This window comes from Mesocricetus auratus, unplaced genomic scaffold (genome assembly GCF_017639785.1).
Source record: "Mesocricetus auratus isolate SY011 unplaced genomic scaffold, BCM_Maur_2.0 Super-Scaffold_100010, whole genome shotgun sequence".
Classification (NCBI taxonomy): domain Eukaryota; kingdom Metazoa; phylum Chordata; class Mammalia; order Rodentia; family Cricetidae; genus Mesocricetus; species Mesocricetus auratus.
Genome location: NW_024429194.1, coordinates 65,185,368 through 65,212,884, shown reverse-complemented (window position 1 = coordinate 65,212,884; position 27,517 = coordinate 65,185,368). Strand labels below are relative to the sequence as shown.

General features: G+C 41.5%; 1 protein-coding gene across 8 annotated transcripts in view; it reads right to left on the bottom strand.

Moving 5' to 3' along the window:
- Tfcp2 (transcription factor CP2) overlaps positions 1-27,517 on the bottom strand; it is a 51,980-nt gene that overhangs the window by 10,913 nt on the left and 13,550 nt on the right. For 3 of the 8 annotated variants that reach the window (XM_040753795.1, XM_040753794.1, XM_040753796.1), the window contains exons 3-16: positions 25,287-25,438; positions 24,762-24,838; positions 22,789-22,894; positions 21,274-21,380; positions 19,368-19,520; positions 17,474-17,584; positions 17,078-17,166; positions 14,272-14,320; positions 13,557-13,650; positions 12,529-12,619; positions 9,432-9,565; positions 8,878-9,020; positions 4,669-4,720; positions 1,595-3,506 (exon numbers count right to left, since the gene is read on the bottom strand). In XM_040753795.1, the coding sequence (XP_040609729.1) occupies positions 3,469-3,506; positions 4,669-4,720; positions 8,878-9,020; positions 9,432-9,565; positions 12,529-12,619; positions 13,557-13,650; positions 14,272-14,320; positions 17,078-17,166; positions 17,474-17,584; positions 19,368-19,520; positions 21,274-21,380; positions 22,789-22,894; positions 24,762-24,838; positions 25,287-25,438 (1,396 nt within the window). In that variant the 3' untranslated portion in view covers positions 1,595-3,468. Of the gene's footprint in view, positions 1-1,594; positions 3,507-4,668; positions 4,721-7,086; positions 7,995-8,877; positions 9,021-9,431; positions 9,566-12,528; positions 12,620-13,556; positions 13,651-14,271; positions 14,321-17,077; positions 17,167-17,473; positions 17,585-19,367; positions 19,521-21,273; positions 21,381-22,788; positions 22,895-24,761; positions 24,839-25,286; positions 25,439-27,517 lie in introns of those variants that run through there. The other 5 variants (XM_040753797.1, XM_040753799.1, XM_040753801.1 and 2 more) reach the window with 5 other exon arrangements.

The window sequence follows — 27,517 nt, the reverse complement described above, 5'->3', positions numbered from 1 at the left end:
AAAAAAAAAAAAAAAAAAAAAAAAAAGACAGTCTCCTCATGCCCCTGTTTCCTGAGTGTTGAGGTGAGGAAACCACCCACAGTCAGTGACTACCTCTTTAGAGTAGGACTAGAAGAAAAGAAAACGTTATAACCTTATTATTCATATTTATAATAATTTTAAGCACTACTTTCACAATGAAAAAGCTAATTAAAATTTTTCATTTAACTGAAAAGGTCAATAATGGAATGTATTTTGTAAGTAGTCACAATATTCTACCACTAAGCCTTATCAGTTACATAGCACAAGTGGAGTCATGCTTATTGCCGCAACTCTGCAGTTTCTAGGTCCATGTCACTACCAAAAAAACATGCCACTGGCTGCTCATAAACACCATTTAATTGTTTGGTAGTAGGGCCTCTTAAAAGTGACTTATGGTTTTTCCCACTATGCTGAGTCAGGCAGAGCAAATACCTTGGAAAGGGGGGGCTCAAAAAAGCTGAAGATAGTTTCTGGTGATTTTAAAGATCTGTACCAGGTGTGACACAAGTGATGAGCACCCGAATTTGGGCAGAAGAGACAGAAGGGTTAATGCAAGTTCCACGCCATTCCCAGTCTACAATTGGAGCTCCAGGCTATCCTAATCTTAAAAAACAAAAACAAAACAAAATCTAAAACTACAATAGTATATAAATTCACTTTTGTAATTTTGAAGACTACTCCAATAAAAAGTAACTTCAAATAAAAATTAGACCATATAAATTATGACTAATGTTAATAGAATTATATGCATCATTATACTTCACAAGAATCCAAGAATCATGCATTTGGAAGGTGTTGGGGAAGTCCTGTGTATATGTCAATAAAGCACTGCTGGCCAATAGGAATCTAGATAGGTGGGGCTAGGAATCCAGGAGGATTCTGGGAAGGAGAAACACAAGAGAGTCAAGATGTAATGCCATGGGGGTAGGAAGCCCGGAACTATTCTCCAGTAAGAGACATACTTAGATTAACAATTATGGGGTAATTACTTAAAGCAGAGCTAGCCAGTAAGAGACAAGCAAGGCCAACAGCTTCATAACTAATATAGCCTCCTGTGTGTTTATTTGGGACTGATGCGGATCTAGAACCAAGCTGGTGGGAAGGCTTCTCTCAAAGAAAAAGCTTCTCTTAACAGGAAGGAACCTTAAGTGACTGGTTCAGGTCCAGACATGGTGTCTAACATCTTTAGTCTTGTGTGTAAGGCAAAAGTTTAGGACCAGGCTGGGCTGTATACTAAGTATTAAGCCAGCCATATCAACAGAAGACCTTGTCTCACACAAGTCACCTCCTAGCTAAACTCTTCTGTTTACCATCCTGACAGAGGGTGGCTGGTGGCCAATGGCAGCTTGCTGAGGACAGAAAGCAGCAGCTGAACTGACTGGGAACCAGCTCCCATAAAACAGCTAGAAACATTGCTTCAAAATGGGGTATTGGGTAATCATTCACTAGAAAAGTCAAGCTGTTTACATCAGTGTTGGGAATTTTCAGGTTTCAAGGTTTTAAACAAAAAGAAATTAGAAATCACATTATAGGTTGGTTTTAATGAACATGAACAACACCACAAAACTCTGTATATATAAAAAAGTAAACTTTATCAAATGCTTTAAAACACACATAAATTGCAATCCAACACAGAATCTTTTAACATCTTCTTTGTTCGTATCAACAAAATCCAAGGAAATTTCTGGATAAAAATTTATATGTGGCCAGGTAATGGAGAGGCACACCTTTAATCTCAGCACTGGGGGCAGAGACAGACAGATCTCTGTGAATTCAAGGCCAGCCTGATCTACAGAGTGAGCTTCAGGACAGCCAAGGCTGTTACACAGAGAAACCCTTGTCTCAAAAAACAAAACAAGCACACAAACAAAAAACATTACATGTGAAAAACAAAAACTCATAATGCTTTACAATTGTGCACATACACACAGACAGTCACTTGGAAGGCAGAATATAAACACGGTGTGAGTTTGAATGGGAAAAGAATGTGTATATATATATATATAGATAGATATATTTTGTAAAACACTATGCCACAATAGGCCACGGGAGGGGAAAGAGGGGTTGGAATAACTCACTTAAAAACACACTGAGAGTATCATTCAAGAACAACGAGCTCTAGGATTAAAGACACCGTGGCCACTCCCACCTCCAGCTCTGTGCTTGAGGTTGGAGGTGACACTGAGCAGGCGTGTGTTTGGTTTGTAGGTCTTGATTATCATCACTTAAGTATGCTCTCCCTTCTTCAGTAGCTAACTCATCAGTTTCCAGCGTAGTCCAGTAAAAGATGAGAGTGAGCACAGGCAACAAAGAGTGATATGAGACATGGAGTTATAAGGGTCCCAGAATGCCACGCCTGGTAGGGGCCTGTCCCCTAGCAAGCTATACCACTCTGTCAGTGCTTCCTTATCTTCATTTAGGGGGTCACTCTTTCCCCTAGTTATTATGGATTTATCAAGAGGATGAAAGCAAGATAATCCATCTACAGAATTTATCACTCTATCTACCTCAATAAATATTAGCCAAAATCACTCTCAGTTGTGGTACTGCAGGTGAACCAAAATAAAAAATCCCAAGACTCTGTCCTAACATAACAGGGAAGGGCCTGCTGGAGCTCAGTTGGAGGAGTGCTTGCCTAGCACACATGAGGCTCTGGGTTCAAGTCCAGCACTATAGAAACAGGCAAGGTGGCAAACGCTTGTAATATCAGCACTTGGGAGGTAGAGACATAGTCATGAAACCCTGTCTCAAAAAAAAAAAAAAAAAAAAAACTTCTCTATTTCTTCTCACTGAAGTTGTTGTCACACACACAAAAGGTGAATAAAGCATGACAATAAGTTTGATACAAAAGAGACTGATAACTTAGCTTTATGAATATAGATGTTCACTTTTATACTAAAACAATGGCGGGGCGGTGGTGGCGCACACCTCTAATACCAGCACTTGGGAGGCAGAGGCAGGTGGATCTCTGTGAGTTCGAGGCCAGCCTGGTCTACAGAGTAAGTTCCAGGACAGCCAGGGCTGTTACACAGAGAAAGCCTGTCTCAAACACAACAAAAATAAAACAAACAAAAAATAACTAAAAAAGAAAAATGGCAAGAGCTATATGTCACAAAATTAAAGATCCTTTGATCAAACATCATACCACTCCCATTATCACTCAACCCTCTGTGCACCCTAATGATGGGAGTTCACACTGGTATCCAACAAAGGCCAGAAACTAAACAGATTGTTGCTGAATTCCACGTTTGGCGGGATCTGAGGGTGCCATACACCTCGGGCCAATACAGGGGACTGGGATTCCACTTTAGGGCCTGGTTGCCCAGCACACACCCCTCAACATTCATATAAGCTGGGTTCCAGAAGACCTTCAATCTTCAGTCATGTCCCCTTCAAAAGGGCATCCATCAGAGGAAGAAAGCAGCAGCCAGCAAATGTGGAATACTCCTATTTCAGAATGATGTGATAGCTATCACTGGTTTCTGCTGTAAAACAGATGGGAGAGAGAAGGAGTGATCTATTGTTGTTGCTGCTTTTTTGAGACAGGGTTTCTCTGTGTAGTCCTGGCCGTTCTGGAACTCACTCTGTAAACCAGGCTGGCCTTGAATTCACAGAGATCCACCTACCTCTGCCTCCCCAGTACTGGGATTAAAGGTGTGTCAAAGCACTGCCTGGTGAGACAGGGTGATCTTTAGCCACATTTAGAACACTAAGGAAAAACAAACAAACAAGCAAACAAACAAAAAAACAATCCTGTGAGAGGGAATACAGAGTCAAATGGTGTGGTGGAACACACCAATGAGCCCACAACACAGGAGGCAGAAGCAGTAGAATAAAGACATCAATCTTCTACCATTCCTGGGCCAGAGATAAACAGAATGATGCTCTCTTATGACAGTATGCAGCAGCAACAAATAGTTTACATCAGATACAAGCTCACCAAGTTGAAACATTGCTATCCTACAATGTATTATGTTGCAAAGCAATAAAGTTAGAAACACGAGGCATATTAAATGCTTTACAGATATTTATAGTTATTTATTTTGGGGGTATGCCATGGCATGCACACACTTGGAGGTCAGAAGAAATTTGTGGGAATTGGTTCTTCCCTTTCACCATGTGAGTTCTAGACTGAACACTGGTCATCAGGCTGGATGCCATCCTATAGCCCTTATATGCTCCATATTTATAACTCTCATCCAGGGTATCTAGGCCCTTTTCTGGCCTGTCAGGGCACTGCCACACACGTGGTACACAGATATACATGCAGACAAAACAGCTATACACATAAAAATAAAACTTTAAATATAATTTAATAGCTTTGTATCAAAATGAAAAATAAATTTAAAAGAAGTGCCCAGGTAATAATACCTGAGACAGTCCTCTGGCCTCCACACATCCAGGTGCATGCACTCACTCTCTTATAAAGTTATTTATCTTGGGTTGGCAATAAGATTCCATGGGGTAAAGGTACTTGCTGCCAAATCTAACGACCTGAGTTTGGTTCCTGGGACCCACAAGGTGGAAGGACAGAACCAACTTCCACAGGTTGTCTTCTGACCTGTGTGTGTCATGGCACATGATAACCCACCTCACATACACACAAGCAGACAATAAGTGTTAAAGTATGGCTTACTATTTTATTACCTTTCAATGTGTCCAGAATAAAACAGGCTTCTTCCTGAAAGTTCTGTATCATCTGACAAAAGCAACAAGATTTCTGATCATTAACACCTTGGTGAGCAGTGTTTACTTTGTATGGCTTTTCATGACATTGGACTGAAGTAGAGATTAAGCTTCTGAATAGTGTAAGAACTTTACATTTACAACTAAGTTTGTGAAGTGTAAGAATAACACTGCAGCTCTAGTTAGTTAGTTCAAAGACATCCACTAGTCAACAAGCTTTAAATCAGAGTCCATAAATTCCCTCAGCCAGAACAACTAACTCTGAATATCCCCTCATACTGCTTACTTTAGGAAGTATTGCAACATCTGAAATGAATATAAGAATTTTTCAAAATAAATTACAACTCTACAAACTAGTATATATTTAAACTAAAAAAACTTTACTAGGGACTTCCTTCCAAAACAAAAAGAAACAAAGCATTTTAGAAAATGTAATGCTGAACAAGTCATAGAAAAAAAAATGTACTTGACTTATACCTCAGATTAGACCACTTTTTGTTCCACAGCCTTAAAGAAACTTAAGATTATCCTATAAGCAACCCAGAGCAGCAGCTGCCCCAAACAAGCTCTATAAAGTGATCCCAGCAGGCACCTCAGAAGGGTTTGAGCAGCACAACCAAAGGAACCAGATGATGATGATGATGAAGAATTCTTTTGTTTTTTTCAAGACAGGGCTTTTTTTTTTTTTTTTTTTTTTGGTTTTACGAGACAGGGTTTCTCTGTATTGTTTCGGAGGCTGTCGGTCCAGCCTGGCCTCGAACTCACAGAGATCTGCCTGCCTCTGCCTCCGGAGTGCTGGGATTAAAGGCGTACGCCACCACTACCCGGCAAGACAGGGTTTTTCTGTGTAGTCTTGGCTGTCCCAGAACTTGCTCTGTAAACCAGGCTGGCCTCAAACTCACAGAGATCCCACCTGCCTCTGTTTCCTGAGTGCTGGGATTAAAGGCGTGCAACACCAACACTGGGCTGAACAATGGTTTTAAAAGTGGAACATATACTTCCTAGGATGAACCCCAAGACCTCACAGGAGGTACAAGGACACAAGCATATAGAGGACCCGACTCCTGGATCTCCAGCTTCCATACACCTTTGTCAAACCTCCACATGTTATTATCACAGTGTCTAACTCGAGTGACTCAATCACATTTGTTAAAAGATGGATGACTTGAGGCAACAACATTATGTAATTTTTGGTACATAACTAGAAGTTCAAAAATTAAAACAAAATCAGAGATTATTACAGCAAAACCCATCCATTCCTGCCTCTACAAGTTCCAATGAGCTACCCATTACACTACAGATTCACCTCCCGTCCATCCCTATCTATCCATTTTGGAAAATCAGGTTTACTGTACTTCCTTCTAAGAGGACTGAGACTGAACTGGTGCTGGATTGTGTGCCATCTTCACAATTAGGGGGCAGCACTCAACCACAGATTAATTAACCATGGCTAGCATGGGCAAAGGGAATTAATTGAGTGGTTCCATCCATTTCTCTAATAGATGTATGACTAGAGGCTGGGATGAGGTCTAGTTGGCACAGTAGTGGTCTTCAAGCATTAAGCCCTCCCTAGGTTTGACCTCAGCACTGCATCCACTGAGCATGTTAGTGCACACTGTAATCACTACACTTGGAAGATGAGGGCAGGAGGAGTTCATGATCATCTTTAAGGGCACGGTAAGTTTGAAGCCAGCCTGCCATACATGAGAAACTAACCAAACCCACACCAGAGATAGCATATCTAATTTCTTTTCTTTTTCGTCTCCTCTTTTGAGGTGTTAAGGATTAAACCCAATGCTTTGTATGTGCTAAGCATGTTTACTTCTGAGCTATACCTCAACTCTTTAACTTGATGTTTTATAAATACCAACTTGTTACTTTTGATCATCTCTGTGTGATGATAATTCTATTCAGAAAAAGCTAGTTTTCAACTTTCATTGAATCAAGTTATTTGGCTGAAACAAATTTTTGCTTCAAGTAATCACAGCAGGACAAATAAGGGGATTTTCAGTCATAAAATGTAAATTTAAAAACTATGGGAGGGGCTAGGGAGTGGTTAAGTGGTTATTGTTCTTCCAGAGGACTCAGGTTCGGTTCCTACCACTATCAGGCAGCTCACAATCACCTATAGCAGCAGCTCCAGAAGATCTGACCTCCATGTGCACACACACTCATACACACACATGGGTACACACACAGGCAGGCACACATACACACACACACACACACAATGCATACTTGTACTTTTAAATGAATAATTGTATTAAATAATTAAAAAATTTTTATTTTATGTGTATGAATGCTTTGCCTGCCACATACATGTATGCATCATGTGTCTGCCTGGTGCCCATGGGTGTCAGAAAAGGGTATCAGATTTTCTGGAATTGGAGTTATAGACAGTTGTGAGCCACCATGTGGGTGCTGGGAATCAGACCTGGGCCTCTTAACCACTGAGCCATCTCTCTAAAGTACTCTTGTCATTTTGATTTCAGTTCCAGTGCTGGGAAAAAGCAAAGACCTGTATTTGGGTTAAAAAGAATGTAATCAGAATAATATCAATCTCTCTCTTCCTCTCCCTCAGGTTGGCACTGAAATGGCCAGGGATGACACTGAACGCCTAACACTCCTGCCTCTACCTTCCAGATGTTGGAATGGTAAGAAGCATCTTCTCTCCCAGACTAACCATTCTGTGTGTCTGCGGGGGTGGTGCCTGAGCATACACATGTGGAAGTCAGAGGTTAACATCTGCTGTCTTCCTAAATTGCTTTTCATCTTTTTGAGACAATCTCTCTCTGCCTCCTTAGTGCTGGGATTATAGGCACACGCTGCCATGACTGGCTTTCTACCTGAGTGGTAGGGATCCTAATTCAGGTCCTTACATCTGCACAGCCAGCTCTTCACCAACTGAGCATCTCCCTACCCACCATCTCATGTTAAAATGCTGTGTGTCTACGAGTGACACATTTCCTCAATTGTTCAAACTTTTAAAAACTGACCTAAAATGTGCAAAGGATACATATAGTTTTGTTTATACGTGTATGAGGTGTATGTGTGGTATATGTGGTATATATGCACAGATATATAAGTATACAATCACACCCAGAGGCCACACTCGAATATTAGGTGTCCTCTATCACTGTCCACCTTGTTTTTATTTAAAGCAGCTATGTCATTGAACATGGAGCTCACTCCCGATCTAGCCCCATCAGTTAGGCTGGCAGAGTGCAAGCTCCAGTGATCTTCCTTCCTGTGCTGGGGTTACAGGCACATGTGGGGACCACATACATCTTTAAAACAAAACAAAAAAACATGGAGCTGGGATCTGAACTCTTGTCCTCTTCCTTGTGCAAAAGGCATTCATAACTGCTAAGCCGCCTCTACTTCACCCGTTTTTGGTTTTGCCTAGGCCAGGTGGGTCTTGAACTTACTACACAGTCAGAGGTGAACTTAAATTCATGATTTTCCTGCTTCCACTTCTCTTTGTACTGGAGCTACAGCACTTTATACATAAGTTTTAAAAATTAGGAGGTAAGCAAACAGTAAAATCTAAGCCAGATGCAGTGGTTCCTGCCAATAGTCCCAGACACTCAGGACACTGAGGCAGGAAGATCATGTGAACACACAAGTTCAGGGTCTGTCAGGCCAAAATAGCAAAATTTGTTATGATTAAAAAGTTAAACCTCAGGGCTGGAGAGATGGCTCAGAGGTTAAGAGCACTGACTGCTCTTCCAGAGGTCCTGAGTTCAATTCTCAGCAACCACGTGGTGGCTCACAACCATCCATAATGAGATCTGGTGTCCTCTTTTGATATGTAGACGTACATGGAGGCAGGATGTTGCATTCATAATAAATAAATAAATAAATCTTAAAAAAAAAAGTTAAACCTCTCTGGCTGGGCATCGGTGGCGCACGCCTTAGTCCCAACACTCGTGGGAGACAGAGGCAGGTGGATCTCTGTGAGTTCAAGACCAGCCTGGTCTACAAGAGCTAGTTCCAGGACAGCCTCCAAAGCCACGGAGAAACCTGTCTCGAAAAACCAAAAACCAAAACAAAACAAAAAATCTCTCTGTAGGAAACCGAATTCAACCCTGGCAGAGCACTCTTGAACCTGCCATGTACCCTAACACACCAGAGCACACAACGGTAATTCAATAGGACTGAGAAACTGACCTCGTCACTGATGAGCACATGGATTCCTGTTGGCCCTTGCTTGTAAATTTGGCTGATCTGGTGAGGAGAAATACTGAAAAGCTGGGCAATTTTTTCTGTTAATTCAACAGCTGTCAGTTCTTCTAGATAGATAGCATGGTACACTGCAAAAGAAGGTATAACAGTCAGCCAGAGGCTGTCTGCATCTGCAGGTGATGTGTTCATGTTGTAGAAACTCATAAGTCACAAAGCCTGGCTTCATGTCCTGCCTCAGCTATCTCTTTTTCAGTGTGAACTGGGAAAAATTACTCAACAAACCTAGTCCCTTCCCTCTTCTAAAGACCGGAGAGCAGACAGTCTACAGCACTATGGCCATCACTAGTTTTAAGAATTCAAGTATATATAAAGTACTGATACTAGCAGGTGGCATAGGTTAAGAGCTGAGTAAAATGTGAGCAATTGCCATTACTACTAGAACTCTAATGCTGAACTGGTCTGAACTCCCATCACACCTGCCCATGAATCCTTTCTTCTCCTTTTTTCCTACCTGTCCTGGTCTGCCCAGAACAACCTACCGAAGAAAGTACCATTCGAATCGCCATCTTCCTGCTTCTGTTGTGGCGGCGGCGGGGGCGGCTGCTGCTGCTGCTGCTCCCTCAGCTGCACTGATTCCTGACAGACATAAATGGTTAGCCTTGGACGCACCATCCTGTGTGGGAAGAAAAAGGATGGTCATCTTTACAATGTTTTCCCATGGTAAGCACATCCACAGGTAGGGTTTGTCTCTACATCACTGTAGAGAGCGATATGAAATCTATTAATGCTACTTGTTTCCTATCTCTCAATGGTGGGCGTTGTTGTTTAAGCTTATTGGTTACAACAGTAGGTGTCATTTAAGCTTCTAAATTCTGCTTTCCCTGAAAAGTTAGGTGAGAGGCTGGGCCTGGGGTCCACAGTAGACTGGTAGCCTGGTAGGCTTAGGGCGCCAGATTCCATTCTCAGCACTGAAACAGGAAGGGTAGAAGAGCAGTAGGGAGAGAGGGGAAGAGAACACTAATGCTAGCTTAGACCTGGTAACTCAGGGTCCTCATTCCCCCAAGATCTCTTCACTAAACCCTAACTTTGACTATTGGTCCTTTACATGACCATGGAGTTCCTGTAGTCAATGGAGTTTGTGAGATTTGGAGTTATAGAGAAATATTGAAAATTCGAGAGGTACTGCTTAATATAAGGGTCAGGTTCTAGATATGCTGTTTACTTAAAAATACTAATAGGAGGCAGGCAAGATGGCTCAGCTAGCAAAGGAAGAAAGGAAGGAAGGCAGAAAGGAAGGCAGGCAGGCAGGCTAGCACAGCAAAGTGGATGATCTGATCTCCCTCAGCGCCTGCCCGAGCAGCCTACTGTCTCCCAGTCCACTTACTCTCTCCGCGCTTCTTCATCTGGTCACCGTGCTTTTTTTCCATTTTTAAATACTCCCTAGATAACAAACACCCTTAAAGATCTGTTACTAACTTAAATTCTTACTTCTATTATCTATTATATTTGTTCTTCTGGCACCAGAGATTGGGTCCAGGGCTTTGCACATGAGAGCAAAAGCTTTCCTACTGAGCTACAGCCCTAGCCTTTGGAAGGTCTCCTTTCCTTAGGTCACTAACCCTTGGATTTCTAACCACTAAGCCATCTCTCCAACCCCATTCTTGAATTAAAAATGAGAAGTTATTTGTGTGTGTGCCTGTGTGTGTGTGTACATGTGCGTGCGTGTGTGCGTGCGTGCCTGTGTGTGTACCTCTATGCCAACAAAGGCCAAAAGAGGGCTTCACATCTCCTGGAGCTGGAGTTCCAGGTAATTGTGAGCCACCCAATGTGAGTGCTGAGAACCAAACAGAGGTTTTCTAGAAGAGCAGAAAGCATTCTGAACTCTGAGCCATCCCCCAAGACCCTAACCCTAGATTTTTTATCTCTTCCTGTGGTGATTTGAAAGAAAATGCCCCCCAAAAGGAGTGGCACTATTAGGAGGCATGGCCTTGTTAAAGGAAGTCTGTCACTGTGGGAGCAAGCTTTGAGGTTTCTTGCTCAGGCTTCCTGTTCCCTACAAGATGTAGGACTCTGAGCTACTTCTCCAGCATCATGTCTGCATGTACTCTGCCATGCTCCCTGCTATGATGATAACAAACTGAACCTCTGAAACTCGAAGTCAGCTGCCCTAATTATATATTTTTCCTTTATAAGACTTGCTGTGGTCATGGTGTCTCTTCACAACGATAGAAACCTAATAAGCCACTTTTCCTTTCAGTTCCCAATACTGCCATGGTGGAGGGTAACACACTCCTTTAACTTTAGTATCAGGAGATAAGAAAGGAAGACCACGAACTCAAAGCTTTATCCTCAGCTACATACAGAGTATGAGGCCAACCTGTGATACATAAGATCATGTGTTAAAAACAAGATTCAATTCGATGCAGTATGTTTGTGAGGTATATAAATACAAGTCCTTCACAATTTATTTATTCACTGATTTTGTTCTGTTGTCAATGATCTAATTTCCTACCTATCAGTTATGAGTACTAAACCAAACATGGTAATACATGCCTGTAATTCCAGCACCTAAGTGGTTGGGTCTGGAAGTTCTGAGTCCAAGGCTAACCTAGGCTACACAGCAAATTCAAATCCAGCCTGGGCTATGTAGACAGACCCTGTCTCAAAAATTAAAAAAAAAGAAACATTTAAAAACAAAAAATAAAACACCAACACACACACACACACACACACACACACACACACACACACACACAGAATCTCAAAAAGAATTACAATTATTCTTTTTTTTTTTTCTTTTGACACAGGGTCTCACTACATAGACTGGAACACACACACACACACACACACACACACACACACACACACACACACACACCTTTCACAGATATCTTTTCTGTCTACATCAAGGTATTCTATAGACCACAAATGTGCTTTGTGTTTGTTTTGTTGAGACGGGTCTCTAGTAGTCCAAGTTAACTTTGAAGCTGCTACAAAGTCAAGGATGGCTTTGGGCTCTTGATCTTCCTGCCTCAACCTCTTAGGTACTAGAATTATGGACTGAGTCACACCCAGTTTGTCTGTATGGTTCCCTTCAAAGCTCTTAGCACTATCTAAAATACTGTTTTTCTTTATGGATACATTGTCACCAATGTACCTCCAGAGCCAACCTATCTTATTATAAAGACAGTAACTATTTACCTGGTTAGAAGACCTGGAAATGAGAACTGGCTATCACAAGGCGTTCTTTGGAGCAAATGTAAGAAATGATATTTTTCATTTGTGTTTATTAGTACATATGGGGATTTTTTTTTACAAAGTTTTTCTTTAAAAAGGATAAAAACCCAAAACATTTATTTAGTTAGCATGCGCTCATGCTCAGGGTGTGTGTGTGTGTGTGTGTGTGTGTGTGTATGTCTGTATGTCTGTATTCTGGGCACATATCAGGGTGCATATGGAGGGTGGAGGTCAAAGAACAACCTATTGAGTTTACTGGCCCATGACTAGAATTTTTTTTTAATGTTTTGACAAGACTTACTTATATGTGTAGAGTATTGTGAAAATTTCCAGAATGTAAATTCATCTGAAATACAATCTCACTGGTATTTTAACCATTAGTATCTTAAAACTACATACCGGCCTTTTAATGCATTAAAAAGTCTGATTCCATCTGCAGGGCCGCAGATTTGGATCACATCATCTCTTGTTAGTTTCAATAAATCTGCCCCTGGAATAAAGAGGGAAAACATGGTTAATGATAAGACAAAAGTTATTTTCACAAGTGATTTTTAAAACGGGCTCCACTTCGAGGACACCTCACCAGCAGTCTGTCACAGTCTTCTACAGAAGACAAAGCCCTGTGTGTGACTTGGCCTTTGCCTCATCTTCTGTCTCAATTCTCATCCAATTAACTTCTCCACTTCGCCCTATGCTTTCATCAGACGGAGGCTGCCGAGTGGGGCAGTTGCTTTTCCTGTCAGAAACACCCTTCCACAGTCTGACAGACTCACATCAGGCCCTCTCCAGCTCCACTCCACACACTCTGCGTAGTACTTATCCAGTAGGTTCCATTCTGTTGGATTTTTCTTTTACACAGATTATGAAAGAGCGCTCTCATCAAGACATCTTATCAATTGTATATTTCTACACAGATGTACACACAGGCTTCATAAAATCACATTGTGCAAGTAATACATACAGTCTGTTTGTGAGCAAACCTTGGTAAAAGTAGTACACGGAATACACATTTTAGAAATGCTATATAGAATAAACATTTTAAAGTTCAGCTAAAAGCCGCTGCTCCTCCTCCTCCTCTCTTTCTTTCTTTTTTTTTTTTTTTTTTTTTTTTTGAGACAGGGTTTCTCTGTGTAGCTTTAGAGGCTGTTGTGGAACTCACTCAGTAGATCAGGCTGGCCTGGAACTCACAGAGATCTGACTGTCTCTGCCTCCTGACTGCTGGGATTAAAGGCGTGTGCTATGGCTACTTCTTTTTAAGAGTCTCCTAGTACAGTTGCAGCCAGTTGAAAATCTAAGGAGTTTGATGAAATTGACTTCATCAGAAAAAACAAACAGAGACACCCCCACACAGCCATATGGGCACCAATAGGCCTACAATGCACATGAATACCCCATGCTGGAGAAGGCAAAAGGAAAACTAATCTAACCTGAAAAGTTGGTGAAGAGCCTTGTGAATGTGGAAAACCGGTTTCGATGTAACCACTGTTGGGCTTCCTGAGGCGTGGTTGTTGGCAAGAGGTTCTGAAAGAGAATGCACTCTTTTCTATCTGAATAGCTCACCTGCCACCTCATTAGATAACATAACTAAACACTTCCATACCTGACAACCACACAGGCTAGTGTCTGGAAACTGTTTACATCATGCAGGGCTTCTCCAACCACCAGAGAAACTTCACTATCAGACTGTAAGCTCTTCCTAGTCAAGGGATCCTATACTGTAGTTACGTGAGAAATCACATGAGCCACAGCTCACACTAAACCACCCTGGGCATCACAACGAGATCCACAAAAAGAGAAGAAAAAACAGCCAGTGTACATCTGCAACCCCAGCACTTGAGAGGCTGAGGCAGAACGATTACTCTGCATCCTAAGTCAGCTGGGGCTGCACAGTGAGTTAAGGACAGCTGTGATGTACAGTCAAAGTCTGAGTAAAAACAAGCAAACAAACAAAACAGCTTCCAAGGTCCTGCTTGTTTCTGTCTTTGTTTCCAGTCCCTAGTATAATTTCCAGTTGAGCTGAAATTCTATAAGCATGAAGTGAATGGATGGATAACAGTCTCTAGTCCACCGGCATTTGACAGAACCGCAGTCACCACAATAGTACTACAAATCACGAATAACTGACATTGGCTGTAGACTTACGTCAGTGACTGGAGGGGGTGGCTCTGGCTGGTGGTTTGGTGAGCCATTTCTAGGGAGAGACATTGAAGATGAAAAGATGAGTCCATGGTACACTCACACTCTGCAGATTACCTCATGCTTCACTGTCACGGTAACTCCTAAATTAGAGAGCTAAAAGAATCTCTCCTTTGTCTGAAAACATTCTTTGACCCAGGGCTTCAGTTGTGTGCTAATTAACTCAGAAATTTCAGGGAAGGAGAGAAACTATGTCACTGAAACATTTTTTATGACCAAGGAAACTAGGAAAGATCAAAATTTCAGTAAATAGAAACTGATAGATTAAATTATGGAATAATAAATATTTGTAAGTGGCTAGAAATATAGCTGAAAGTAAAGCATCTGCCTAGGCTGCATTTGGCTGTGAGTTCACAAGAAAAAAAAATACCAGGATATAAAAGTCCTAGTACTTTTACTGCTATAATTATGCATCACTCCTATATTAAACATATCAACATCCATGCATACAACACAGAAGAATCAGAAAAAAATGTATACTGACTGAGCATGAGGGGGCATGCCTTTAATCCCTAGCACTCAGGAGACAGAGACAGGTGGATCTCTGTGAGTTCAAGGCCAGCCTGGTCTACAAGCCAGTTCTAGGCTTAGCCAAAGCTAAGTGAGACCCTGTCTCAAAAACAACAACAACAACAACAAATCAAATACAAACAAACAACAACAACAACAAAATAACTATTTTGCTGTCCTGGGGGTTGAACCCAGTTCCTTCCTTGAATGTGCTAGCAACAGCTATCCCACAGCACCCCTCAGTTCTGACAGTTATTTTTGTGAGCTGCCATGTGGGTGCTAGGAACCTAACTAGGTCCTTTAGAAGAGCAGCCAGTGTTCTGAGCTGCTGAGCCATCTCTCCAACTCTATTTATTTGTTTTTAAAATCTGGATAATTACTACTGTTGTATGTATATGATGTCGGAGTGACAACGCTGTGCGGTCAGTTCTCCATCCATCTTTACATGGGTTCTGGGGATCCAAGAACCACTGGCCTTGAGAAGCAAGCACTGTACCCTCTGAGCTATTTACTGGCCCAATTCATTTCAGATCTACTTACTTACTTTATTTACCTATCTGTGTGTGTATGCACACATATGTGTGTGCTTGCAGGTACACACACGTGTGGAAAGTATATTTGAAGATCTGTGTCGGTGCATATACCTAAATGTGGAGGCCAGAAGTAAGCACTGGGTTCCTTGGGGCTAAATTACAGGAGTTTGTGAGATGTCTGGCTGATTTCATGGTATAGGTACCCAAGCTCTGATTCTCACAAATGGGAAGCAAGCACTCTTACCAATGGAATGGTATCTTGGGCTCCCCAATCCATTATGGTTAAAGTTGATTCAACACTTAGTTTCTTTCGTTTAATGTTTATTTTCTTTATGAGAGAAAAAGTTGAGGGTAAAAAAAAAAAACAACAGAAAACACAACCCTTAAACTGCAGCTATTTTAAACTGTCTCCAAGTAGACAGCATCACCCACTTAAGGACAATGAGAACCTCTTTATTTCAAGAGCTCCTCTGTGCCAGATGTAGTAGTACTTGTAGTCAGCTACCCGAGAGGCTGACACAGGAGGATTGCTTGGCTCCAGGAGTTTAAGGCCAGCTTAGAAACACAGCTAAGATCCCATATCCAAGCAAACAAAAACATGGTGTGGTGATGGTAACCCATGCCTACAACCCCAGGACTGCTGTGTACCCCAGGCTAGCCTGGGGTACAATAATTCAAAGCCAGCCTGGAATGTACAGCAAGACCCAAACAGAAAAACCCCTTTTATTCTTTATTTCTGTCACTGCTGAAAAATTTAAGCTTGATATTCAAATTTAGCAATGACATCAGGGTTATAGACAGATGCATTCCTTTTATAACCAATACCAAAAAAGGCATTAGTTCTTAGTTGTTATTTTTCAAATGTTTAAGTTACTTTTTAGATCTTTTAAGAAGTAGGTTGAGTTGGGTGGTGGTGGCTCAGACTTGGGAGGCAGAGGCAGGCAGATCTCTTAGAGTTCCAGGCCAGCCTGGTCTACAGAGTGAGTTCCAGGACAGGCTCCAAAGCTACACAGAGAGACTGTCTCAAAAAGCAAAGCAAACCAAACCAAACAAATAAGTAAATAAGTAGGTTGAACATAGTACACACAAATCCAAGTCCAAATAGAAACATCACAGTCAAACTGTTTGCACCTTCTTTTATGTGTTTTTTAACTGAGATACTGAAGCTCAAACCCAAGGCCTGATCCATGACAGTCAAGTGTTCTACTATTGAGTCACACCTCAGAACTCACAAGGATTCTTAACAAGGAAAAAGTGTCTATACAGCCGTGTTTCCAATTCCCAGGCCCACGCTCTGGGGCAAGTGTGGAAAAGGAAGTGAAACAACCACAAGGCAAACAGGATAAGGTTCATCAAGAAACCAAAACTATCGGTGTCCCACAGAAGATACCACCCTGACACTGTCTGATGTCACTGACACCATCTGATGCTACCTAACACCATCTGATGCTACCCAATGTCTGATGCTACCTGACACCATGTGATGCTGACACGACCTGATGGTACCTAACACTGCCTGAGGGGCAAGGTTCTTAGCTAAAACCCCATCTCTTTTTTAGGAGAGTCCAAACCTCAACCAGTACAAAAATTGGTCAAAAGAATGACCAAAGGGAAGCACTTAATAATTTGGGAAGAACTTGTTGATGGAAGTGTAATAAAAGAATATATATTTAGTCCAAACATAATCCAATTGCATTTCCTAGACTTACCCTTCCCCAAGAGAGAAACTGCTATGGGAACTGTTGAAGCCAGGTGATGGGGAATTGTTGACATAGGTGATCTCAGGCCATGGAGAGCACTAAAAACAAAGGAGAACTTAGGCATGTTTCAGTGCAGTGTGCCACTAAAACATTCTCACTTCACGAGCACATCTTCATCAGTCAAGAAAATATGCTCAGGACGAAGTGCAGACTAGGCTGGAAAGGAATGTAACAAATATATGTTTTAAATTTTTTTTTCTTTTTGTGAATGACACTTATGGGGATGGAGCAGCTCAGTAATAGAAAGCTTGCCTAACACATAACAGGCCCAGGTCTCATGCCAAGCACACAGAATGAATGAATGAATGAATGACAGTACAATTATGAACTGAAAAGTCCTTTTACCTCTGTGAGTATGGTTGTCTCATATGAAGGTTGATATTTTTCTTTTTCATGGGGTGTGCGTTTCTCCATTTTCTCTCTATCTGTTTTTTGTTTTCTGTCTGCACCTTTAGGCTGAAATGAAAACAGGTTGCTTTAAATTAAAGTACTCACACTTTGACCCAGAAATATTACTTTAAAACACTTAAATATTCACATATAAAACAAACCTGTGTGGCCGGGCGGTGGTGGCGCATGCCTTTAATCTGAGCACTCAGGAGGCTGAAGCAGGCGAATCTCTGTGAGTTCGAGGCCAGCCTGGTCTACAAGAGCTAATTCCAGGACAGCCTCCAAAGCCACAGAGAAACCCTGTCTCGAAAAACAAAACAAAACGTGTGTGTACAGTAATGTAGAGACTATGTGCATCACCCTCACCGTCTGAAAATAGGACATTAAAATGTTTGACGCAGATGGAAAGATTGATAGATAGAAAGACCACTAAAGTACATACTAACTGAAAAACTCAAGTCTCAAAACTACCCCTACAATATACTCCCATTTATGTTTCAAAGAAAGGAAAATGTAAGTGTACCTATGGGTGCACATTCATTAAAGAACAGAAGGGACGCCGGGCAGTGGTGGTGCACGCCTTTAATCCCAGCACCAGAGGGAGGCAGAGGCAGGCGGATCTCTGTGAGTTTGAGACCAGCCTGGTCTACCAGAGCTAGTTCAGGACAGTCTCCAAAGCCACAGAGAAACTCTGTCTTGAAAAACAAAACAAACAAACAAAAAAAACAAAACAAAAAAGGACAAAAGGGACGAGAAGCATGTATAACAATTTATGACAATGGTTACCTCTGGAGAGAAGTTAGAGAATCAATCAGGAAGAGTAAATAAGGGAGACTACAGTACAGTGCCCCATGTACTTTTACATCACTGACTCCCCAACATCCTTCCCTCCCTCCCTGCTTCCCTCTTGGGTTTTTTGATATAGAAACTTGCTATGTACACCTAGTTCACCTGAACTTGACACACTACAGGCGTGGTGAGCCACCACACTTGGCTTGAATTTCTTTCAATGAGAATATGTTTATCCACTTGATAAAAACAAAGACAAAGCGGGGAGCTGTGGCACATGCCTACTACAGTCCCAGTACTTGGAGGCACAAGCAGAAGTATCAGGAATTCAAGGCCATCCTTGGCTACTTAGCAAATCTGAGGCCACTCTGGGCTACCTCAAAACCTATTTCTGCCTCATGACTGCCTCAAAACAACGAAAATAATACACAAAATATCTGTGTACCTAAATCAGTCAACTCTATATGATTTTTAGAAACCAGAAGAACTCACAAGTCAGCAGGATTTAATGAGAGCCCAGCTCTGCCTGACGCCTGCTATATAGGTTTTTGTTACCCCATGCCAAGCCAATCCCCATGTAAACAACCTTAAGTGGCATTTCAGAGGTGCCTCAGCATCTAGCTCAGACAATTTGTAGTTTTAAAACCAGGTAAGTTGGCTGAGTGGTGGCAGTGCAGGCCTTTAACTCCAGCACTTGGGAGGTAGAGGCAGGTGAACTCACTCTGTTAGGCCAACATGATCTACACACTGACAGGCTCCAAAGCTACACAAAGAAACCTTGTCTCAAACCAACCAAAACAAAACAAAAAAAACAAAAACAGACAAGGTGACTTTCTACCTTGGTACCTCATGTTAAATGGAATGACAAAGAAAGAGGTTTTAGCTGGGCATGGTGGCACATATCTTTAATCCCAGCAGAGGCAGGAGAATCTCTGAGTTCGAGAACAGCCTGGTCTATAGAGTGAGTTCCAGGACAGCCAAGTCTACACAGAGAAACCCTCTTGCAACCCTCCCTCCCCTGAAAAAAGAGGTTTTCAGGCCAGTGAATAGCCCAGGATACCTTGAAGACCTTGATCTGGCAGCTGGCTGAGTGCAAGTGCTCCGTGTATTCCCCATTCTCATTCTCCTTGAAAGTGTCTATTTGAACTCGGAATGGCACCCCCTTTTCTCCACCATGCTTCCTCATAGTGAACTCTGTGCTAATGCAGTGCACCTGGAAGGAAGTGACACCAAGGCTTCAGTGCCACTAGCCAAACCAGCCAGCCATGTTTTAAAGCAACCAATAGAGGTAAAACTTTTAGTAGGCATTTATCAATACATATTAAAGTCATTTCATTTCTTACAGTCTAGTGGAGGAAATTAGAACATTAGTAATTCACAAATGTAAGCAAGTAAACTTATAGACCTAACGCCATCAAAGACATCAAAACAAGAATAACAACAAAAAAGGCTGTTTGAGGAATTTAATGTATTAACTCCTCTAAGAACACTGGGCTACGCAAACGATAGTGAACTTTCACCTAGATTTTAAAAGGAGGCACAATCAAGCTAGGAATATAGTAAGTATGAAAGTTCAGATGTAATAGGGGAAGATTTGCCTGGTTACTGCTGAAGTCTAAGACTGCGGGTCCTAAGTGCAGCTCTCCTAGCTGACCTCTCAGTAGCTTGGATCAACTCACTCTAGGCCTCAAAAACTATTCTTGGAGCTACACGTTTGCCTCAGCTGTTAAGAACATACAGTATGGGTGGGCGGTGGTGGCGCACACCTTTAATCCCAGCACTTGGGAAGCAGAGGCAGGTGGATCTCTGTGAATTCGAGACCAAGCCTGGTCTACCAAGCAAGTTCCAAGACAGGCTCCAAAACAATACAGAGAAACCCTGTCTCGAAAAACCAATAAATAAATAAATAAATAAATAAATAAATAAATAAATAAATAAATAATTCAAAGACTATCCCTGTTTCAAAGGACTATTTTTCAAAGTCTTTATGTTTACAAAATATTAACATAGTAGCCTCAATTGTATGTATTTAATGAACTACCGGTTTAAATTATTACAAATAAAAGAATTCTGAGGAATTTAGCCAAAGGACATAATCACATATGCAAAAATCAAACTTTAAATATATATGTATATGTTCAAAATAACTATAGATAACAACAAAAAATAGGACAATTTACCTGCAAATAATTGTTAGGCAAATTATCTATGATCAAAGAATGAAATATATACTCTGGAGAGCTATAAGTAAATAAACTTCATAAAATTAGAAGAACAATTCAAAACTCTTCACATGGAAATGTCTGAACCTGATAGGCTACAACCCTGAACTCTTCACATGGAAATGCCTGACCCTGAAAGGCCAGACCCCTGACTACCAGGGTACGGCTCCATGAGAGAATGTGTGATTAGCATGCATGCTCTTCCGCGTGTGCACGCACACGACTTGAGCACACACAAACGTTTTGATTGTTTGTTTTAAGATGGGAGTCTCTCTATGTTGCCCTGGCTGTCCTGGATCTCGATATGTAGACTAGGCAGGCCTCAAATTCATAGAGATCTGCCAGTGTCGGAATTAAAGGCATGTACCACCACGTCTGCCTATATTGTTGCTAGTTTACTGTTTGAGATATAGCTCACATAGCTCAGACTGCCTGTGTAACTTTGATCTTCTTACATCTACTACCCAAGTGCTAAGATTAGAGGTGTGCACCACCACACCAGGTTTATAGGGTACAGGGGTTAAGAGCACTGACTGCTCTTCCAGAGGTCTTGAGTTCAATTCCCAGCACCCACATGGTGGTTCACAGCCATTCATAATGAGATCTGGTGCCCTCTTCTCATGTGTAGGGATACATGCAGACACAATACTGTGTACATAATAAATAAATACATATAAAAAACAAAAAACAAACTGGTAGTAACAGGTGCTCTTTATAACTGTAATGGCAACTGCAATGCCTTACCTGAATAAACACAGATGTCCTCTTTGCAGGGTCCCACAGAAACTCCACTGTATTTAGCTGGGTAGGATTGGCCCTGGGATCAATTATACCCACAGACATTGGAATATCTGAGAAATACAATAGGAATCACTGAACAATTCTGAGGGCTTCTTGTTTTTGTTTTTAAGATGGGGGTCTCAATGCATTGCCTGGGCTCAAGCAATTTTCCTGCCTCAACCTCTTGAGTAGTTCGGACTATAATCAGGTGCCACTGTGTCTATGGCCACCATGGTGTTAAGTAAGAAAGCAACTGATTGTGATGGGACAAGTCTATATACTAGCTCTAATATAAAAATTATGAAACTTTTTTTTTTGGTTTTACGAGACAGGGTTTCTCTGTATTGTTTTGGAGGCTGTCGGTCCAGCCCGGCCTCAAACTCACAGAGCTCCGCCTGCCTCTGCCTCCCGAGTGCTGGGATTAAAGGCGTGTGCCACTACTGCCAAGCTAAAAATTATGAAACTTTTTGAGACACAATCCTCCTGCTTCTACCTTTTGAGAACTGGAATCAGAAGATTACAAATATTGTCAAAACAGAGAGTACTTGAATGCTACTGGTAAAAAGCATCACAGGCATTTCTCAAAAAAAAAAAAAGATTAAAAATAGAACTGGTATATTGTCCAAAATTCCCACTTCTTAGTAATGAAAACAGAAGCCTCTGAGTGTGGTGGTTCATATCAGTAGTGTGTACTCCAAAGACAGTCAGGAGGACCACCACGAGTTCAAGGCCAGCCTGGGCTACAGAGTAAGATCTTGCTTCAGCCAAAAAAGAAACCAAAGCAGAGATTCAAACAAATATTATCATGTCCATGTGCACAGGAACATTATCCAAAATCCAAAAGAGCCCAACAGTAAAAGCTGCCCATGTCCTCACAGGTGAGTGGGTTAACAGAATGCAGTGGACACTGGACACTCTTCTGCCTTGAAAAGGAATTCTGACACATGCTATACATGTGAACCTTGAAAGGCTAAAGTCAACTCATAGAAGCCAGGTCACAAAGAACAGATACTGCATGAGGTGCCCGGAGCAGACAGTTACAAGGCAGGAGAGGGGCTAACGGGCTGGGGAAAAACCAAATGAAAGCTACTACATAGAGTACAGATTTCATTCTCACAAGACAAAAAGAGTTCTGCAAATGGATAATAGTGATAATTAGACAAAGTAAATGCATTTAATATTATTTAACTGTCTATCTAAAATGGAAAAGTGAAATTTGGCATTATATATGAATTCATATTGCCACAGTTCAAAACAAAAGCACTTTAGAACAATGAAAAAACTGCTTTGCAAGTTGATGTTCATGTCCTACTTCAATCCTAATGTAATCTTACAAGTGGTTTTCTTATACTTAGCAGTAAGTCACTTCAGAGTCCCTCCTAACTTAACTTAGCCTCTGAAGCATGTAAATCATTCAGGTAGGGAACCAACTCTAGACTCAGACAGATGTTCTCCAAGCAGCAGCTTCTCTTGACTCACCTATGTCGAGAATCCTGTCTCCAGGCCGGTTCCACCTCCAGCCTTCCAGCTGCTGATGCTCAGTGTACTGCAGTCGCCTGTCATGGAACACTACCCGAAATATGCTCTAAAGGAAGGACAATGTCAGTCCACAGGAGTCTAGAAAACCAGTTAAGACAAAAGAAAACTAGCAGAGTTAATGCTAGTTGGCTTCTAGACATAACGTAAAATTGTCTGTGCCTTTTGAAGACTTCCAAGCTGTCTGCATGAGTCTTAGTTCTCCCACTTGACCTCTGTGTTTGCTCTGCAGGTGGAGGACTAGAAGCTACATGGCCCAGACTAATATCAGACTTTACATTTAAAAATACATATATTTATTTTATCTGTGTGAGTGCACGGGTGGGTGTACATGTGTCCATCTGTGGATGCACCGCAGTACTCATGTGCAGTGGACAAGATGAAGGAGTCTCTGCTCTCCCTCCACCACGTGGGTCCCGGGAATCAAACTCAGGCTGTCAGGTTTGGCAGTAAGTGCTTTTATCCACTGAGCCATGTAGTCCTGGCATCAGACTCTTGATCCTCCTTCCTCAGCCTCCCAAGTGCTGAGATGGATCATTCACTATCTTTACAGTTAACTGAATTGTTGATGGACTCCTGAGTGAAGTCTCTTTTTTGTGAGCCCAGTCTAGTCATGAACTGCCAGTCCTCCAACCACCAGACCATTATGTGAAGTACTTTTTCTCTTTGTAATTCTTATTACACGCCCCACTTTCTTTCTTTCTTTACTGAGAGAAGTGTGTGCACACCAGATTCCGTATACCATGTAGGTGCCGATGGCAGACTTCTGCCTGCTGAGCCATCCTGCAGGCCTTGTGAAGTGTTTCTATGTACTTCTATCTTATCATGTAATCCAGCCTAATCCCCCAGGTATATATGAAACACATACTAGGATCGACCTGCTAATCCTACACATAACCTATAAACACTAGCAGCTTTCCTTATGCTATCCTTACTTTGTGGAGGGAGCTGCCAGTCCTGTCCCCACACTTTTACAGCTTCTGATAAAACTCCTGTACCAAGTGTACTGTGAGTTCTCCAAATCCTTACCATCAGTGGACAAAGAAAACAATAGCTATTAGGGTTTTGGTTTTGTTATAAATTTTTATTTTATGGACATGGTCTCCTTCACTGGGTAGACAGTCCTAGATGATGCATTCAGTTTAGTGAAGTCAATATCCTGTTCATGCTGCTGGAAACACTGTTGGCTCATGTGTTACCACCACCTGGCCAAAACCTAACTCTTAAGGAACAGCTGGGGTGCGTGTAGCTCAGTAGCAGAGACCTGTCCAACATACAGTAGGCCCTGGTTTCAATCCCCAGCACCACACACACAAAATTATCATTAAAATTAAAATCCTTAAAAAGCTGATTTATACCATCCAAAAACGACTCCACTAGGAACCTCTCCTGAACAAGGACTTGCAAGCCTTCTGCAACTATGAGAAACCCATGTGAGGCCCAGAAAGATGGTTTAGCAGGTAAAACCAACAACCTTGAATTCAGTCCCTGGAATCCACATGGTAGGAAAGAAAACTGACTCCCTCAAGAAATCCTCTGACCTCCACACTCAAACTGTGGTATGTGTATACACACACAGCCACAATTAATTAAAAGCTCCATGTGAACAGCAAGGCTTAATCTGACCCCAAAGATCATCAGTTTATCTCTCAGTCAGCCAACTGTGGCAGACAAAAGATATCATCAAGCCCTGCCTGTAAGGATCCAATGAATATGAAACAGGAAAAAAATAACATCTATGAATGATGGTGCATTCCTGGAATCCCAGCATTACACTCTACTAAGCTGAGCAGGATTCAGAATTCAAGGCCAGCCTAGGGTATATAATGAGACTTTGCCAAAAAAACAAAAACAAAGAAAAAACTAAAAGGACCAGTAAAAAGCTATTACACAGAAAAACAGGTTGCTTATTTTACCTTTACCAACTTGCCATTGATTTCTGGAAGTTCTCCAAGTTTCCTATTGTCAAGCATTCGGATTTCATAAGACTGTCCTAGAAGAAAATTAATTATAAATTACACCTATCACAACTCATTTATCTAGACTCAGAAAGAAAGAATATAGTTGTTGAATATACACGATAACACTATTAGTACCAACTAGAAGTTAGACACTGTGCTAAGCACTTTCATATCCTATTACAAGTTATAGATACAACTTTCTAAGTTATAGTCAATCCCACTTTTACAGATAAGGAAAGCAAAACAAAAAATCAAAGCAACCTATCCAAGGCCATGTAACTGGTAAATAGCAGAGCTGGGTAGAGTAATACAAATGGGGACAACCAAGAATCACGAATTGGAAATGGACAGACAGACAATGGAGTCAGTGACACATTGTCCCAGAAGGCTCTAGTGTGACTCTGTCATGTAAGCACCTACAGTTACACACATCATAAGGCCAGCAGTCTCCAGTGTACCAAAGGTGAGAAAGCATCTGACCTTGATTGAGATATGTCAAGGTTTCATCGTGGAGCTTCACTGCAGGAGAGGTGGCAGCGCAGAGAACATACTGAAAAGGTAGGATTTCGTTCTCATTGTCAGGAGGCAAGCTTGACTCTTCTTGCTTAAAAATGGGCAATGCAAGGACATCACTAAAATAAAACAAACGACTTTTATTAACATCTGATACGGTACAAAAGCAGATTCACTAATTTTTAAAAAGTTAACTGCAAAAGTCCTAGAAAAGCCATAAACACTATTCACTTGGTGAAACTTTGTCCAAAGCACCAGCACAGGTTACTTGTGACATCCCTGGACAAAGACAATATTCTCCATTAACATGTACATTTTAAGACTGTGTTACAGGACTCACAGAGACTGAAAATAATAACCAGAATTCCAAAATGTAAACCTAGGACTTTGGGGGCAGTGATTTAGCTGTGTTTGGTCCTCACTGTGGCAACATTTAGATAGCAGAATTTTTGAAAAATGAATCAAATACAAGGTTAAGGGAGCTGCACCCTGAGAGAAAAGTAAAGTCCTGTGGTGTACAGTTCCTGACAGTATTTTTTTTTTAAATAAGGGACCTTCTCTCCTTCTCTAACTCCCCTTTAAGTGCATTTTTCTCACTAGACATAGCCATATAAGCTTGTAACCCCAGTCTTAGGGAAGCATCAGGCAGGACTTGAGTCCATAAGTTCGGGACCACCTTAGGAAACATACCAAGATTCTCATTTACTAAAAAACAAAAGAACAAAAATACATTTTTCACCAAGCTTTCACATGTTCCTATCACGTGACGCTATCCAACAAGTAGCCCTAAACAGAGCTGAGCAGGTGCCAATGCCCTGCTGGCCAATCCCAGAACAGTGTACTAAGTAAGGCTTTTTATTCATTACCCAGCACTGGGTACTGTTAAAGCAACAACTCAGTGATACACTTGTCTCAAAAAGTAACTACACAACTTTATAAACTCATGATCCTAAGCAATTTGTTTCTGCTTTTTTTATTTGTTTTTGATTTCCCAAGACAATCCTGAATGACCTAGAACTCAGCTTTGTTTTGTTTATTTTATGTGTACTGGTGTTTTGTTTATCTTATGTATACTAGTGTTTTGTTTATCTTATGTGTACTGGTGTTTTGTTTATCTTATGTATACTAGTGTTTTGTTTATCTTATGTGTACTGGTGTTTTGTTTATCTTATGTGTACTGGTGTTTTGTTTATCTTATGTGTACTGGTGTTTTGTTTATTTTATGTGTACTGGTGTTTTGTTTATCTTATGTGTACTGGTGTTTTGTTTATTTTATGTGTACTGGTGTTTTGTTTATCTTATGTGTACTGGTGTTTTGTTTATTTTATGTGTATTGGTGTTTTGACTACATGTATGCTGTGCATCAATTGCATGTTTGTTGTCTGTGGAGGCCAGAAGAGGGTGTAAGATCCCCTGGAACTGGGGTTACAGATGGTTATGAGCAGCCATGTACATGCTGGGAATCAAACTGTCCCTCTGGAATACCTTCAGCTCCAGGACTCTGACGTCGTCTGCTGGTGTCTGAGGGCTCCAGGTGTATATCTCACCATTCTCACTCTCAGACTTATCCCTTTGAGATAGGACTTCACAATGAACCTAGTCAGGCTGCTGGTTACCAGGCCCAACAATCCTGTCTCCATCCCTCACACAGCCCTGGGGTCACAGGCAGGCACATGACCATGCCCAGTTTAAGAGGAAAAGACACAGCTGGAGATACAACTTGCAGAGCAGAGCATATATGAAGCTCTGACTTGACCTCCCCACCTCAACCCCCCACCACTGGTACCACAGAAGAAAAACAACAAAACAAAAATGTCAGATCCACATGTGCTGGATTTGGTAGTACATGTGCAATCCCCATACTCAGAGAACTAAGTCTAAAGACATAATCCCCTATGTAACCCAAACTGGCCCTAAACTAGAGATCCTCTTTCTCCACCTCCAAGAGCTGGGACCAGAGTCACGTGTCACTAAACCCAGACTGCACATCAGTTTTTATGAAAGTTGTTAGTAGCTACAAAAAAAAAAAAAAAAAACCTGCTGAAAAGACCAGACATGGAAGGTGCTCTCCTCCTCTTCAGGCCTGTATTGTATGTATTCTGTTCAAATGGGGGCAGTTAAGAGGGGGAAAGTGGAGGGCTACAGATGACTTGGCAGTTAAGAGCATTGGGTATTCTTCCAGGGGACACACATTCAGT